This window comes from Gymnoscopelus microlampas (genome assembly GCF_963454915.1).
Source record: "Gymnoscopelus microlampas genome assembly, chromosome: 6".
In the NCBI taxonomy this organism is placed as follows: domain Eukaryota; kingdom Metazoa; phylum Chordata; class Actinopteri; order Myctophiformes; family Myctophidae; genus Gymnoscopelus; species Gymnoscopelus microlampas.
In genome coordinates, this window is record NC_139943.1 from 47,864,135 (window position 1) to 47,882,231 (window position 18,097).

Sequence of the window (18,097 nt, forward strand, 5' to 3'; positions counted from 1 at the left end):
CAGGCAAACATGTCCTCAGTAAGATGAACATTTTAAAGTATGAATGAGGTTACTAGGCGTAAGTATGTAGTTGTAAGCCTGCCTTTAAATGTCCATTGCCGCATCGACAATGCATGGGGCGCTTAAAGTTAAATATCTCCAAAACTACAAATGATTTAAAAAAAAAGAAATCTCAAGCATGCATGTCCACAGTAAGGTGGAATTTCTGAACTGTGAATGGAGTTTCTAGGTGAACGTGTTTTTTTGAGGTCCCTATACCCTAACCCTAACCTTCCATCCGCCTCCATTCTAAATCTCTGAACTTTTAAAGGAGTACAATTCTAAAACTATTAAACATTTCAAAGATTCATTTTCAGGCAAACATGTCCACAGTAAGATGAACATTTTAAAGTATGAATGGGGTTACTAGCAGTAAGTATGTAGGATTAGTAGCCTGTACTCGTTTCCCTTTAAATGTCCATTGCCACATCGACAATGCATTGGGAGCTTAAAGTTAAATATGCATGAATCCATCATCAGCTGAAGAAAGAGCAACGTCACGTGCGCACATTTGACCACAGTGAAATTCAGTTCCACCAGAGGAGGGCAGTGTTGTTCAGACAACGTATTGAGAAAGGGGTCCTTGAGGGAGTACCAGGGGGTCCCCAGCTAAATGATGGATAGTTAGAACACCAAATGGACCCTGCCGGGTCCAGTGGCGGCCTCTACTCTCGCTGTCCAATTAAATGGTGAAATGATCGCTACTGTAAATGTATTATTTTTTTGCACATAGGATGCCTGGATTAGAAATCCTGAAAGCTGCCATTCATATTGTGTTACTCCTAATAAACAATCTTCTCCTTTTGCACTTTACAGCTGCGGTTTTGTTGAAGTGAAATAAAACATGGTAACTTTTGTTGACATTCCTACCTTAATGTGACACCCTTATCCTTAGTAAGTTGTGGCGAATAAGACAGTGAGTAAACTTAAAGGTAGGGATATTGTTTTGTTAAAATAAGTGTTAAATAGTGCGTGTTAGTTCAATAACAGGAGTCTCCCTGTTTCTCCAGCTCTTAAGTAAACAGAAAATACATTTTCGGGTCAGGATACCACCAATTTGATCCATTCAGGAGCGAGGGAAGGCATTTATCTTACCACTGTACCACCGTTGTTGATTCTCAACAATTGTGTAGTTAGAAAGCGCCTCACACCACATTAAATATAACAAGCAATGTTTATTTTCACATATACCTACCGTACATTAAATGTTTGGTGTTCTGTCTAAATCCATATCAATTAAAACCATAATGCCCTACCTGGATTTAAAAAGAAAAATAATTGCACAAGCATATTTCAAATCCCTTTAATATACGTAAAAAATAATACATTTCCCCATTTCAACGTGAGCATGCAAAGGATAAGTGACAAAAACAAGTTTCCTACTGTGCCACTAGTTGGCCAACTCCCACTTCACTGTAACTCACAGCCACTGGCTGTGACACTGCGATCACTCAACATGATGTGAAACTGAATCTGGCTTTGGGATCAGCAGGTAGTGTAGATATCTATATCCAATAGAGTGCTAGAGGCATGATGTCTCTGTAGAGGCCAACCCAGACGTTACACAGTAAAATCCTCCACTGTCACCATGCGTTCCCACCACAGATTTCCAATGGAATTTTTGCATCGGATTTTGGATTAATGAAGAAAATAAGCTCTTTAGCAAACTGATTGATATTAACACAGTTTGTTCAACAGGATCATTTTCACAGATTTCTAGACCACACAGGACAGTAATATAACTTTAAAAAGGCACATGCTGTACAAAATTCAAGGTTGAGATATTAACAGATGTACAGTCATTTGAACATATCAAAATCGTATTACATACTGTAGGTTTGTGTTAACCAGAGATGTAATTTTCTACGTTAATGGAAAATCCTTTGGTAAAAAAAAAGGGTTGGAAATCTGGCGAAGAACCCCTTGCAAACTCATTTCCGGGTTTAAGGACTACAAACTGTAGTATTTTATAGTTTTAGAGTACTGTTACCCAAAAATTTGAACCCAGGTTTCCCATGGGAGACACAATTTCTACCACTGTTATTGAGATGGCATCACTCCATGAGGATGATATTTGCACGAAGAGCTTCTGGCAGCACTGCATTTAAACCAGCAGGTGTTCCACTTGTCACCAGGGAGCCACCCCCTCCTACCACTGCAGATGTTCTGGTTATATTGTATTAACTCTGTAGTACTATACAGATGTGTTGACATTGTGTTTTATTCTGATTCCGATTCATTAAAATAAGGTCCGGACTGCAGCTTTAACAGCAACAAACTTACAATTCAAGTACATTTCCAGTTGGGAGTGAAACATTTACCCCTGGCACAATGGTCAACAGCGAAATGGTCAGCTCTCAGGTGTAGGTGTGTGTGTGTGTGTGTGTGTGTGTGTACACCATTGAGTGTGCAGTAACGTCCGTTGCACAACAACAACAGTGCCTGTCAATCGACAGTCAATCTAGAGTAAATAAAAGTTTGTGCTTACATTAACAAAATAAACAAAACAAAATGTATCTGGGCTAGTTGTGGATATCATGGAAAACAAAAAATGGAAGAAAAAAGTATTCAGAACTGCTATACTTCTCATTTTAGATGAGAAGTATAGCATTTCAGAATGGTAGAAAGGCAGGTATTCCCTTTCATTGTTTGCATATATTTTGCAAACAATGCAGATAAGCCTTCTTGAGTCAGAAAGCCACAATGATACTCATTGTCAAATTCGTTTTTTTAACATGCAAACATGTAACTGACAATGAAAAAAGGAGCATGTTTTCCACTACTTGATAAGAAAACTAATCTTTGGGTCCATTGACAGTAGGCCCAACTATCTGGCCCAAGCTACAGGTCAACAGTTTCACATTAGTTGTTTCCATTGGGGTCCTATGTATCCAATTCATCAACAGAACATAAAAAATAACACCAAAATTCAATATCATCACAAATATAAAACACTATATGTACAGAGTAGAAAATAAGGGGGGGGGGGGTCAGGGCATTCCACACTTGGACGGCAGCGTTGTAGAAGGAGAAATTACCCATGTTTGTTTTAAAGGTGGGTGTTACCAGATCGTAGTCATCGCTCCCTCTGGTATTGTGGGTGTCGCTCACTTTTTTTAAAGGTAATTAGTCAGATATGCCGGTATTGAGGGCATTGAGGGCAAAGTCGCATTGACTATTTTGAATGCCAATCCCATTTTCAATTGCTTAACCCTGTCTTCTACCCTGAGCCATCCTACGCTAGCAAAATGGGTTGGCAAAATGTGGGTCATGGGCCCCAGGCTGAGAAGCAGTCGAATTAGTTTGTTTTGGGAGGTTTTTCAACCAAAGCATTTCGACCAATATATACTTTGGGCCCATTTCATGAAAATGTATCCTTATCACCAAGACTCACAATGTCTGAGGCCATTTGATAAGGTCTTCCATATCATATAAAAGAAGGATATATGCTTGCACTATACACCTCATCAGGAAAGGACATCTGCTGGTGTAAAAAAAAACAAAAAATATCTCTAAGCTGTGGCTTATGCATAACTCATGTGAGACACACCAATGCCAAGAACATATTAAGACGGCTCCCTCCCTGTCACTGTGCTGGCTCTGGGCCAGACTCCACCTTCACAGCGTCCACCAGGAAAGCGAGCTCGTGGCACAGCGTCTCATGGCGATACGCCAGGCGGATCTGAGCCACGTTGGTCCGACGGATATCATTGCCCTCTGGCCCATCTTGAAGGTAGTTGGGGCCAAGGAAATGTTTCTTTTCCTAGATGGAGAAGAGAAGAGAGACATTATACTATAGATCAGTTGTTCTTGCTATTGTAGGGGCTTGGATTTGTGCAGGCTGTGAATTGAGGACCAACGTATATGAACTGTGCTCCAGTTAAAGTTGCACAGAAAAATAGATAATCAAGATAACGTGACCAGGACATCACCAGAAGGTGTGTCTACATGAGATGTCAATAATGATCCCATACTGATTGAATTCTGTGGAATTTCTTGACCTCCGACTTCCCAGTGACTGACAACATTGACGGATAATCATAAGTCACCAGGTCATTTAGTCACTACATTCACTTCCACAGAACAGTGCACAAACTTTTAGTGCACTGTTCTGTGGAAGAAAATAAATACAAAATCTTCACTTTCCTACATTACTAAATGCATGGTCAGGGACCACATTCAATACCTTCACGGACCACCGGTGGTCCACGGACCATCTGTTGGAAACCCCTGCTCTAGAATATTTGTGTATAAATCTATAGAAGTACTGTACCTGATGTGAAAGGCCACTTTGTAGAACGCTGTTCCTTGCGATCTCACACACATCGCAGGTGCTCAGCTTCCACAGCTGGGCAGCGATGGCATACTCCTCCATCAGAGCCTCCTACAAGAGTTGAAACCAACATATAATATGTGAGTGCTATCTAGAGCAGGAATCATTGAGAGATTTGTCTACATGTGGAGAGACAACTTAATACAATGTCATTTTAATCTGTCAATCTATATGGACGCCATCTCAGTCATGATACTGACCATGACTAACCATGATACTGACATGATGCTGACCATGATACTGACATCATCAATATCATGTCAGTATCCTGTGCAAGTTCTCCCTCCTGATTGGTTAACATTGGTATCCCCAGCTGAAAATGCAGCGCCTGTTTACTAAAGAGCTGGAGAGACAGGGAGACTGCTGTTACCGAACAGAATATAGAGCTATTTAACACTTTTTTTTATTTTTATTTTTACAAAGAAAAACATCACTTACCCTACCTTTAAAATAAATATACTGTGTAGATATAGAATACTTTATTGGCAACAGTTAAAAGCATAGTTTCACCAATTAAAAGTGCCAAAATGGATGAATCACAAAAAAGCCAAAGCTCGTTTCCAATGTATGTATTGTACATCACAACAGTCACATGATCAATGTCCATGCATGGGCTTATGGTATAAAACAAGTAAAGTGTTTAAATCTTTCCTTCAATCAAGGTCCATTGATTGAAGGAAAATAAAAGGAGGAAATATTCTGACCTTGGTGTAGTGGAACTGCATGGGGTCATCTGTAGACAGGGACACGCACAGGCCTTTGTGGAGGAACTCTCTCAGTGGGTTCTTGGAATACTCCAGAAACAGACTGTTGTTACTCAGTGGAGACATGGCAATGGGGACCTGGGCCAGGTAGTACAAATACTGCAACACTGGACTCTGAGGAGTGTAAGAAGTGTAGACAACAGTGATGTGAACACTAGCAATAAAGAAATACTTCATAGCTAAATGTAAAGTTATATATTTGGAGTTTGGAGTTGCACTGAACTTTATTCTATTTGTGGAAGTCTGAATATGTTGTTATAGTAGATGAAATAGTGGACAATTCTTTATTTGATCTGCTTTGTGGAATATCCCAATCAACTCTCTTGATGTGGAGTTCAGTTAAATTACAGCAAATGTCATGTAAGTAAGACTACTAATCATAAAGTTAATAATAATAATACTACATCAGACTTATAGTGCGCTTTTCTTAGTACCCAAAGTCGCTTTACAAAACAGCTTAAAAAACAATTTTATTAGGAGCAAAAAAAGAAAAACGTTAAAGGCTAAAAACAATAAGCTAAGACTAAGAAGAAGAAAGAGAGATTTGGTTTGGGTTAGGCAGGGAAAGCGAGTCTGAAAAGGTGGGTTTTGAGGGAGGCTTTGAACACGGCAAGAGTGGGCTTTGATGTGAGGTGGGAGTGGGTTCCAAAGGGTGGGGTATAATAACAACAAGCAAGCAGATGTATTTTTCTCAGATACTTACCTTCTTGAGGTTAAGGCCGTGGGAGATGTTGTCTGCAGTGAGGAAGGCAGACACCAGATGAGTGATGGAACCTGCCTCGCCGCAGTGAGGCCGGAACTGGAACGTATTGAGCCCTCGTTCCCTGTGTGAGAGGGAAAGGGATAACACACATCTTTAGAAATAATTTGAGCGGTTTGATTCCTAAAAGTTTATTTGTACAAAGAGACGAACCACAGACAATAAAGAACTAAATGAGTCATAGAGTTATACAATAACTCTATGACTCATTTGGACCCCCATCTCAAAATATGTAGTTCCAGGGACCCCGAGAAGCAAAGATTTGAGTTACAAATGTTCGCTTTAAAAAAAAATATATATATTCAAAGATTTGCAGAAGTTTTCACAATTTTTCAAAAATAGCAGATCTACAAGGTCATAGCGCAGCACTCGGTGCCGCGCTATGAGCTTGTATATCTGCTATTTTTGAAGTATAAAAGTATAAAAAGGTTCAAATTATTGTGATGCTATATTAATACATTTTGCTGGGGACCCCCTGGAACCCCCCCAAGGACCCCTGGGGGTGAGAACCAATGGTGTATAGCCTCTACATTTGATACACTTAAATACTGATTCTGAGCTTTAAAAGGTTGTTGGACTGATGCAGATACGTACTTGCGCAGGTTGTTGAGGACCATGATGTTGGCGTACATGTGGTAGATGTAGTAGCTGTAGGGCGGGTTGTCATCTGTGGTCCACTGCTCAGGCTTGGGGCTCTTGTAAGAGAACATGTGGTCGCTGTGTTTGGACTCATCGTCCACGCTGTCAAAGCCTGTGACCTGTAGTATACAACCATTGTATGACGATAAGGTGTACTGTTGGCTCACAATTTAACTGCATATACCCATAAAATGGGCATTATATTGAAGACATAGGAATTCGATTTGGGATCTATGCAACTGTGACATTGTCACTTTAATTTAGTTTTAGTGTTTTGTTTCATAGGGTCGGTATGTATGCATGTTTTGTAAATAAAAACAAAAACTTCAAAGCTTGCTTGTGTAAAAAGAAAACTTATTCAGAGATAATTTCAAGTGGAACTGATAAATGTTAGTGTTACATATGGGTTTAAGAAAGTATTAATTTAACTTAGTTATTAATTTAACCTACTGAATTAAGTACATTGCAAAATATATGACATAATTGTAATATGTTATATTTTATTTACTCACATATTTCAAGAATATATAAATCTCCTTGTTCTTCTGTGGATTGACTGTGGCCTCAAACAGAGGGAGGAAAATGTTTTCCAGCATCTTGGCAAAGTTCGGTACCAGTTTCCTTGACTTGAAAATGTCACTGCAAGACAGAGAATTTCAATTAGCTCATCTCTTACCAGACAACTTGACTTTTCTTTTCATATTGTTGAAATGTTCATATTGTTTAATATGATGCATACTGTATTTTCAGTATTGCAATGTACTTATGAGATAAATGTATGAAACACTATTCAACTAAAGTTATTTTCTTTCTCATTGAGACCTATTTTATAATGATGACGAATACAGTATGTGCAATCAATCACCCTTGTGAATTGTAACAGTTACCGTTTCTGCCTTAGCTGTGAGTGTCATGAGCTGGGTGTTCATTGATATGAGCAAAGAAGAACTGCTTCGAAAGACTCAAGATTCACGGGGTTCGTTTGTTGTAAAATATCCGAGTCATTTGATTATACAGTATGTCAGAGAGGGTATGATCTATATAGACATTGTTATACACCTCAAGATTTCCTTTATTGCTCTTGGCAGATGAAAGTGATTATGAGGATTTCAGAATCCAAAATATGTATGTCACCTCATATAGAAAACATACCATTTCAAACCCTTCCCCTCTACACCAAATCTCTTCACCACAAATAGCCAATATACAAGCTGTAGATTGACAATTTTTGCTGAATGTTCGCCCCAGAATAGGGTTCATGTAGTTAGAGTACTATAGCATAATGTTTCTTTCTCCATCTTGTAGCACTTACTAGATCCTGGGTACTTGGATCATCCAGCGCATGTTGGGTGAGTGCATTTTATGCTTGATGAACCAGCTGGACAGGTTTTGCCACTCGTCTGTTGAGCGTCCGTAGATGGACAGGCGGGGCTCAGTGTGCTGGTACTTGCTTCCCTCCAGCTCCTGAGACACTTCCTGTTGGACACCCACCACAGGAAGTCAGTTGTTGATATGCCATGACAAAGCAAAAAGAGAGCCAAAAGAGATATTCCTTTTCTCTCCTGCTAGTCGTGTGTGTGTGTGTGTGTGTCTGTGTGTGTCTGTGTGTGTGTGTGTGTGTGTGTGTGTGTGTGTGTGTGTGTGTGTGTGTGTGTGTGTGTGTGTGTGTGTGTGTGTGTGTGTGTGTGTGTGTGTGTGTGTGTGTGTGTGTGTGTATACAGACACACACACACACTACATATTTGCACGACAGCAAAGCAAATCAAGTTCTTTTTTTAACATTTTAAGTGATGTTTTTTCCCTACCTTAATGATGCGTGCAAAGTATTCCCCATCGATGTAGTTATCTGTTTTCAAGTAGATCTCTCTGAGTTCACTGGCTCCCACAGGATTGTATTTGGAGTTAAACTTGTCGAAGCGATGAAATGTTTGTCTTCCCTGCATGAGAGTAATTCGTGAGAGAGGTCGGATGTCATTTTTTGCTCACAGTCACATTACCATTTCGATATGTTTGTATTCATTACATCCCCATGACACAGCCAGGGGATTTCACGTTCAGTCCAAACAAGTTGCATAACATCTTCTGAAATGCACGAACACACATAATTGCATCCTTTCGTCAACAACCACATTTTGGTGCAACATGTGCTTTAGGGTTTTGAGCGCTACAATTCTACTGCTGGCATGAACATAAAACACACTCATTAGGCAATTATTAAATGAATATACACACACAAATGAATATTCAATATGTATGAAAAATACTACAGATGACAGCTCTTGGCATTAAAAGCAGGTCACGTTGGGAGTACAAAATATTGGGAACACCTGTTCTGCCTCAAATACACAGTGAAACCAGCTGAAAGCTATCATCTCTGATTGATATCATCCATTAAATCAACTTGAATCAGGAGGGATGACATATAAAACTGAGAAGAGACTGGTTGAAGTAGGACTATTCTTTGGAGTTTTGATGTAACGATTTCCAGCTTCCAAATATGTTGTACATTCTGTGGCTTCTAAGAAATGTTATGCAACATAAACCTGAGCATAAATCCATATATGGAATACAGAATGTTATAGGCATGAAGTTACTGTTCGATATAGTCAACAGATGTTGGCATCAGGAAGGGCTATTTCTCGAAACATTATTAAGTCTTTATCTGAAAGAGCTTATGAAAGGTTTATATATCAATTTATAGAATATAATGTTATATGATCTCTAATGTTTTGGTGAAAATCTCTTACATGAAGTTCAATATATAATAACAGACAATTACATCTCCTAAAATGCTATTTTGCGTGTAGAGACCTCAAGATACAGTAGCTGACAAATTCAATAATAATATTTACTTTCTTTAGTCAGAATGGATGTCACATTGTTTCAGTATGCGAGTATTCCATTTAGGAGCTAACCTCTTCATACAGAACATGCAGACATGGTAGAGAGGTGTTAATGGATTGGCATTACATTAGATGTTGGGGGAATGTCAGGTTAATGTTGTGCGGCTGTCACTTACGGCGTGTACGTCCAGCGAGTCCACTGTGAGGTCGTAGGGGTCCATCGTGAGGTTGTCAAACACCTGCTTGAGCGTGAGCTTCTGATCTCCCTTCTCCAGAACGACACGGTCCGCCTCCGTCTGATACGTGGTCTGAATGAAGCTCAGCAAGTGTTTCTGGTTCATGCAGGCTGCTGCGTGGATGTGAGTGTCCACCTGGGTATAATGGGAGACACAGGTGCTGTCCTGTAGTCCTGTACAGCTATTTCAGCCATGTCTATATGTCAGTACTAAGCTGTTTAACTACACGTACATCCAGCAGTATTTACTGTTACTGTGTTAGCTTTTCATATCTTTGCACCAATGTCACAAAGATGATGTATTTCACTTATACGGTACTGTACTAAAGTGATAAAAAAAATGTGTATAATGTATATCTATATAATCTTTGCCAATTACCAAGAGACATAAAACATTATCTTTATCTCCACCCCTCCAGCTGCATGGCCCCATTATGACTGAAATGGATTGAACAGATCAGTGGTCTTCGGGTGACCGGCGGTACCCCGACATTACCGTGCCACCCCCCCCCCCCCTCATAGAAGTCTTCATGTCCAAACGAAGACCTTTGTACTTGGATTAATCTCTTCAAACTATTTCCAGAAGAAGCATGTCCGAATAATTTAACTCACTGTAAAACTGCACATAAAATGCCAATATTGACTTGACCACGTGCAGTACCAACCTTTCTGACATTGTAGAAGTCTCTGTGTGGAACTCTTTTCAGCTCTTTTAGTTCTGCCGTTTCATTCATCATCTCATGCAGGTAGAACTTGGAACCCAAGAACTTCAGTCGTCTATGACAGTAGGTTTTCCTGTAAGACAAGATGCATTTTGTAGGAGAGCCATATCAATATAGCTACTGTAAAAAAATATGTATATATATGGAAATCCTCCGTGACGCAAATATCCTTTTTTGGACTAGTAACGTGATGATGTTTCTAAACAAACGTGATAACGTGATGACGTTCTGGCACCTCATTGGAAGGCTCTGGCCGGCGCTGTTAGAAACGTTATCACGTTTGTTTAGTAAAAATCATCACGTTAGCACGCTGAAAGGGGTTCCCAAGAGGTTCCCTATACTTCCGTATATATGACTGTCGTATATCTGATGACAGTCTAAAAGAAGATGTGTTCTCACGTTGGGCCATCCGCGATCATGGCGAGAATGTGGCTCATGTCGATGGCGAAGGTCTCCAGGTCGGGGTAAGGGAGGCTGTGGGGAACCTGCTCCGCCAGGGCCTCTGCATTGTCGTAGACATACACGATGCCATCTTTCATCTTCAGCTCATAGTCCAGGTCCTCTAGCATGCCCTCCGTGGTGTAAGGGTCCTCCCCTTTCTGAGGGCAAGGCCAGTTGTCTGCAGACAAAAAGACAGTGACCTTTAGGCTAGGAGCATTGGTTCTCAAAGTGGGGTCAGCAAAATGTGTTAATATAGCGTCATAATAATTTTAACCACTTTAACCATTCAAAAATAGCAGATATACAAGCTCATATGAGCTATGAGCTTGTATATCTGCTATTTTGGAAAAATCGTGAAAATGTGTGCAAAATCTGCAAATCTTTGAATTTATATATATTTTATAAAGCAAACATGTTTAACTCAAATCTTTGCTTCTGGGGGGGTCACTGTCACAAAATATGAGATGGGGGTCCGCAGCCAAATATGTATCATTTTGGGGGTCCTTTACATGAAAAGGTTTGAGAACCACTGGGCTATAGAGGAGGAGTACCCCAGTTTTTGACACTAGGCCATGACAGATGCATCATCAACTAAATACCCCAACCCCACCCTCCAGAACCCCCGCCTCACCTGGCAAGATCTCATCCTCTTCCTTCCACTTCTCATCCAAGCAATTGCGGAGGAACTTGGCGGTGGTCCTGGGGAAGCGGTGGTAGGCCAGTCTGGAATACTTCTCTCGGATGAACAGCGCTTTCTGCAGACTCTGGGCCGCCTGCTCGTAGGCCTCCACTGTGGTCTGCAGAGGTGTAAATTAGCACCATGTATTTGGGGGCGGAAGAGTAACAAAAGGGCCCTTGACCAGTTTCAACACTTAAAGCCAGTCTGATTAAAGCCCCCTTCAACCAATGGAAATCAGATGTCAGCGAAGGAGTGGTCTTGGTCAGTTCCCATCAAATCCAAAGTAACCACCTGTACCCAGCTACAGTGTGACTTGTCCCTCTGGACAATGGGAATGGATGATCATACTGTATGAACCTTTTAGCCAAATACCGCTTCAAGAGGAGCTTGAAATGTTTAACTTTTCAATAAAATGCACTTTGTTGGAAATTATCCATGCAATCAATGTATACAGATAGTAGCACTATGGGTTGGAACCAGAAAACATTAAACAGCAGATAAACACAAAACCACTAGATGGGGCATTTAGGAGCTTAGAATTGAAATGAAAAAGATTCTTCTCAAGAATATTGTATATGGTTTTAAATGGACTTTTATGAAAATATTCCTTATGGTACTCCTATAATGTGTTGGTGGCAATTATTATTTATAATTCTTACTGTACCGATTCTCACATTCTCTGCGCTCTGAGACATTTTATCAATCAATCACTTTGAATGGAATGAGTTTATACAAGTAAACTTGACGTACCCCAGCGCAGTAATCGCCACTGATGGTAACTCTCTGGAACTCGGGAACGTTGACTGGGACAGAGGGCTCTGGAGATGCAGGGGTGAGCAGAGGAGAGACGCCAGGCAGTCCAGTCCAGTCTGGAGACACTGGGATGTGGAGGAACATCGACTGAGAACGCTTCTGCCTGAAACTGTTCTTCCTGGAGGCACATAAAACACATCGCTGATTGCTGTACGTTTATTAAGAGATTAAAGAGGCATCACACACACACACACACACACACACACGTTATGTTTTGCATAACGTGTATGTTTCAGTCAATTTTTAAAGTATGCATGTTATATATCGTTCCTGTCTGGTGGAAACCTTGTATGTCCAAAACGTTCCTTTTTCATTATTTTAAAACATTTTTAAAGCAAATTCTTTTTTTGACAATAGCTGATCTACAAGCTTACAACACTTGTAGATAGGCTATTTTCACTACTTTTGTGGAGATGGAGATGTTTTTGCCCCACAGTGACGATATGTAGAACAATTTTAGTATTCCCAAAAATGCTGTTGGGGTGGAGGCGTGGAGTGCTCATTTTGGGAACAGTATGTGCACAAATGCATAACTTCACTTGATGCCTTAAGGCTCACGACAAGCCGCTAGCCAAGCGAGTGCCTGCGCAAAGCAAGTCAACAAGTGAGTCAACCATGGTGGATGAAGTGGTTATCTTACATAAGTCGCCACTTATATAAGTCTTATCTGACTTATATACCGGAAGTGGTGCCTCTAATCCTAAAACCGTCAATTAAATATAATTACATTTGTAATCTAGTATTTTACTACTCTACTCACATTCCTTAATCCCATCTCTCAGCGTCCACAACATAGAAAACCTCTCTTGGTCTAACAGTACCTCACAGTTTAAAAAGGCTCAGCAGTGCTGGGTCTACCAGTGTCTACTTCCTTAGGAAGCTGAAGAGAGAGACAATGGTAGCAGATACTGTAAGCAGAAGCAGCTAGAATGCAAGTTTGCTTTGTGTTAAACTGTATAAAATAAAATAAATCCATAATCTTTGTATGAAACGTAGCTTGCATATAAAATGTATTCCTATTGTTCCTGCTACATTGTTACCACTTAGACCGTATGTAGTTAGTTGACAGAGGTTTGTATACTTGGTCCCGTTTATCCCTCTACACCAAATCTCTTTGACGAAAATAGCCGTTCTAGGTTCTACAGCTTGTAGATCTGCTATTTTAACAGAATGTTCATTCCATAATAGGGACGCTATAGGGTTCAGTCATTCCAATTTCAAATATTTCTAGCTGCTGCAAGATTATAGCATTTTGATGTCTCCACTCTTACTTCTTGACCGACTCCTCCGACTCCTCTCTCAGAAGCTCATGCTCTCGGTCCTGGTGGAGGCCGATAGGGCAGTCCTCTGGCACGTTGAACATGGCCATGACGTCCTTGCTGTCCTCCTCCTTGAGGGCCGAGGCGTACACCTTCTCCGCCAGCAGGCGCACATTCTCATCCACCTCGCTCAGCGAGATCTTGGGGAACAACCGCGGCATCTCTGAGGTGGATAGAGAGAGAACGATTATCACCGAATGCTCTACATAAGATAATGTACAGCTATGTGTGTGTCAGTGTCGTGTTTACTGTCTGTGTGACCACACACTGTCACTGTCATTTTTCTGACACATGCCTATCAATGGTGCACACTTGTTAGGTTGCGTGTGTGTGGACAAAAGACAAACTTTAAGGTTCTTTATTCAAACACTAACAAACAAATCATTCATATCTCTCACCGTGGCTCTGCACTAGATCCTAAAAGAGTCAAGGTGAGGGTGTAGAGTTGAGGCCAGTTTATAGGTTTGTCAGGAAACACAACTGCAACCACTGATTGGGCCAATTTGGGCCAAACCATCTTGTCTGTGGACAAGATTTTGTATCTGTCTAAGAGGGTTTTGTATTTTCTCACAGAGGGACACTGGACATTGAAAGTAAAGATCTACAAGTATAAATGAAATGTACATAATGTATTTTGTGTCTGTTTATGGATAGTGAACAGAAGTGACAGTATTATGAATACCCCCTGATTATTTGGTCCGACTGGTGGGAGGGGCCATGGGCTATATAGAGGTGAGCTGTTTAAATCCATGTGTTTATTGTTTATTTGTTATTATATAATTCCTTTATTGTCATTTGTTGTACTTTATTTTATTATAATAATGCTTTAATTTACATTTGATCAAAAATTTGAAGTTATTTGTTTTTGAATATTTTCTAATTCACAGACGTCTGGTCTGAGGTCTCCTTTTGTTTTTGCCATTTGTACTGACAGTTGGGGCAAATAAAACTGTGTTAAAACCTGCCTATCTGTGTACCTTGCCATCCTTATGATAGTTAGTACAACCTTATGGTTGTACTAAAAAGTACTAAGGGTTACACACTACCCTCACCAGAGACAGGGGTGTGACTGTCTGTCTGTCTATGTGTCAGAGACTAATCTCTCAAACCATTTAAATAATCAGTGGCAAATTTCTTGTGCACGTTGCCATGGGGCAAGGAAATAAATCCCTGAGTATTTTGGATACAGTATATTATTGTGAACATTATTTCTTTCAAATGTCACTTTAGTGAAGTGTCCCAGATGGCCTGCACGTTGTTAGACCATGCCTTGTTTTTCCTAGTGTGCATTTAAATCACAAAGTGGTCAGCAACAGTGGTCTTTTTTTACCAGCTGTGACAATGTGGCTGGTATTGATTTCCTTTTCACCTCGTCAGAATGTGTGTGGTGTTTATATGCCAGATTTTGTCACCTCTATAATAGTGTCATCACAACCTTGCCAGATGCAGTCAAAGAGTATGGTCTGAACAAGGGCGACAGAAGTAGGGGACAACAGATACTGGCTAGAGGATACCGTATTCCTTAATTTTTATACGTCGATTTTGCAACCCTTTTTTCACCCGGTGCCAATTTGCTAAGTGATCCTGGGCACTACACTCCCCCCACCAGCCTAGGGAGGCCAGGGCCGAGCTCATGCCTCCTTCAATGCATGAGAGCCAACTGACCTTCTTGTCACCTGACAGGGGGGAATTTCCCTGGTTGGCGCGTGGAAGGAACACGTTATTCCAATCAGTTCCCTTCCCCTCCATCAGGCGCCCCGGCTGACCAGGGGGAGGCAGTATAGTGACCAGGATTACTACATGATTTTGTGAGGGTATTAACTACCCTAGGCTAGGAGACACGGGGAGAACATGCAAACTCCACACAGAGTAGGCCCTTTCGCCAACCCCACCTAGAGTATGGGCGCTGATGACACGGAGGAGAAGACATGCCCCCAGCGCCCACAGCGTCCCCGGCGGGAAGAGAGGATACCGTATTCACTTGTGGATACCATTCGCTATAGGGCCTACCCTACCACTGACACCCCTGGTTTCTGAGGGAATTATTTTTGGGAGCACAGGCTATATCCATATCTGCTGATTCTCGACCGGATCAGATGACTACAAAACAACTTGATCCCAGCCTAGCGTTTATCTACAGGAGGCTTGGGACTTGACCTAGGATCCTCCTCATTCAGAGGCCTAGCTAGCACTAGACCACTCGACCCCAATAACTTCACAAGGTGTTCATTAGCATTGCTACAACATGCTAAAAAGCTTCCAGTGGACATTTCTCAATAACCGTAGACATGATTTTCCACCACTGGACCACCAGCACCTTATCAAGACAATTTCCCTAAAATCGTTCATCCCCAGTGCTCACTATTGGCAATCTAGACATTTCTATTTTAATATTTTCAATTAAATGAATTGTTGAAAAGAGATAATTTATGATGTGATACATTTATGGATGTGATACATTTATGGATTTCAATGCTTACATTAGAACATATGTATTTCAGTTCAGCAGATTGGAATGTGACACAAATAACATGCATACAAAACAAAATGCACCATCCCATAAATTCATCATCTTGGCTTTTGAGGGCAATCCTTGACAGGGGTCTTGAACTCACAATCTCCACATCTCCAGTTCCATATGCTAAACACACTGAGTCACAGAGACTGAAGTCAAAGTGTACTTGATCTACAGGACCTTTTCAACACATACATCAACAAAACTTAATGACTTTATGCTGACTGTTGGCAGCAATCCTTTTGCTTTATTAGCCAAAAAGTTGTTTTTATATTTATACTTCACATCATAGAAATAGAAAAGTATATAGCAGGCATGTCCATTCATAGTAGAAAATACAAAGTAATCCCAAATGACAATGATTTTAGGAGACACCTGTTGATTGTGATGGTGTCGTGGCTCAGTGGTCTACTACTCCGTCTCTGACCAAAGAGATTCCTAGTTTGAGTCTCAGGCCTACTGTAGTTAATGGCTGGAGTACGTAAGTGTTAAAGGCTAACATGTAAAAAAAAAAAAAACTCAAAAACACAAGGGGACAGGACAGCTGTTTAGGTCTAAAAGGGGCCTCTGTGCAATGGTGAAGTGCACTAGATTGGTGCACCGACCTCACCAAGGTGCACCGCTGCTCAGATAGCTGGCAGGTTCGAGTCCAATGGCACCAAGATACTGGAGGTGCATTGGAACTGGGTCTCTCATAAGTTGATCCTAGCCTAGCATTTATTTACAGCCTGGATCAAGGAACCTCTGTGTTCAGAGACTGAGCACTATAGACCACTTGACCACAATAACACTCAACTCAACAATCCGCTTGACTATTTACTATTATGTACTATTTAATAGTATATACTGGTATATCATATGGAAAACCTTATAAGCAACCCTATATTATACTGTCATTAGCAGGCCTGAAAGTGGTGCCAAACAAGCTATAACATATTGCCGTAATTGAGGCCAAACATTATCTTAGTGGTCAGTCAACACAAGTGCCAACAGTAAACATGACAGCCAAGAATATTGGGTAACAGTCTGGGTCGGGGTGAACATCACCTCAGGCTCAGCTTCAATTGCAGTAAACATGGCCTTCTCGTCTTTCTGGCTGCGTGTGCTGCCAGCTTCTTAGTTACAGTAGCTTCCAGTAAACACAACTACTGACTGACCCAATAATATCAGTGGGAAGTGGGAACTCTGATTTGTCAAACGGGCATGTTTCTAAGGACCACACAGTACTCAAGGAAGGGGACAAGGTGTACTACCGGTACACATCAAGAAATTGTAATACGAAATCTCAGATTGTCGACCTCTATCATTTGTCTGTTTATTTATTTCAATATTCAACGTAAATAAATGTAATATTTATGTTGACCTCCTTGAGGCTTAATTCAGGCTCTTCATAAGCTTATATTCCGTTGTATATAAATCAAGGATTACAATGAGTAAAACAGAACCCATGTTCTGTTTGATAAATAAAAGTGGGGTAAATGTTAGGTCATCTCGTGACTGAAGTGATGACCTGTACAAAATGAAATCAGACTGATGAAGAGCGATGTGATGTGATGATTATGGTATCAATCATACTGAATTAAAATGAAAGTTGCATATAAATGATGCATGAATCAAGTATCACAAGAACAATTCAGCCCTGTAAAGCCAACCGTGGCTAGAGAAACCAAAGGCTTGAGATATATAAACATGAGATATATTATAATATGAGTATTCATATATTTTAGGTCAGCATTGGAGCATGATACAGTAAGCTATAAAATCAATTAAATGAATTAGGACTAGTATACATGAAAATCCTGGGTGGTGTTTAATTATTACATGAAAGCAAAGGAAAAACGATTTTCCTTTTACTGTAAAAGAATGTGTTGTCTGCCACTTTCATAACATACTGTACATTTTGTTTCCCAGAACCCTGCAGTGGGAAAGAGGTTACGTGTGTTTATTTAAAGTTTAAGAATTTTGGGCTGTACTCATACTGTGCCCATTACTGAG

The 18,097-nt window shown here is 40.5% G+C and overlaps 1 protein-coding gene across 6 annotated transcripts in view; it reads right to left on the reverse strand.

Annotated features, from left to right (window-relative positions):
• Window positions 1-1,326: 1,326 nt before the first annotated feature.
• The window catches only part of ampd3b (adenosine monophosphate deaminase 3b), a 28,836-nt gene continuing 12,065 nt past the window's right edge, over window positions 1,327-18,097 (reverse strand). For all 6 annotated transcript variants that reach the window (XM_084058926.1, XM_084058925.1, XM_084058928.1 and 3 more), the window contains 14 exons: window positions 13,540-13,750; window positions 12,206-12,386; window positions 11,408-11,573; window positions 10,735-10,954; window positions 10,279-10,408; window positions 9,555-9,749; window positions 8,341-8,472; window positions 7,848-8,011; window positions 7,048-7,174; window positions 6,491-6,654; window positions 5,840-5,960; window positions 5,077-5,250; window positions 4,313-4,423; window positions 1,327-3,802 (listed from right to left, as the gene is read on the reverse strand). In XM_084058926.1, the coding sequence (XP_083915052.1) occupies window positions 3,626-3,802; window positions 4,313-4,423; window positions 5,077-5,250; window positions 5,840-5,960; window positions 6,491-6,654; window positions 7,048-7,174; window positions 7,848-8,011; window positions 8,341-8,472; window positions 9,555-9,749; window positions 10,279-10,408; window positions 10,735-10,954; window positions 11,408-11,573; window positions 12,206-12,386; window positions 13,540-13,750 (2,273 nt within the window). In that variant the 3' untranslated portion in view covers window positions 1,327-3,625. The remainder of the gene's footprint in view (window positions 3,803-4,312; window positions 4,424-5,076; window positions 5,251-5,839; window positions 5,961-6,490; window positions 6,655-7,047; window positions 7,175-7,847; window positions 8,012-8,340; window positions 8,473-9,554; window positions 9,750-10,278; window positions 10,409-10,734; window positions 10,955-11,407; window positions 11,574-12,205; window positions 12,387-13,539; window positions 13,751-18,097) is intronic.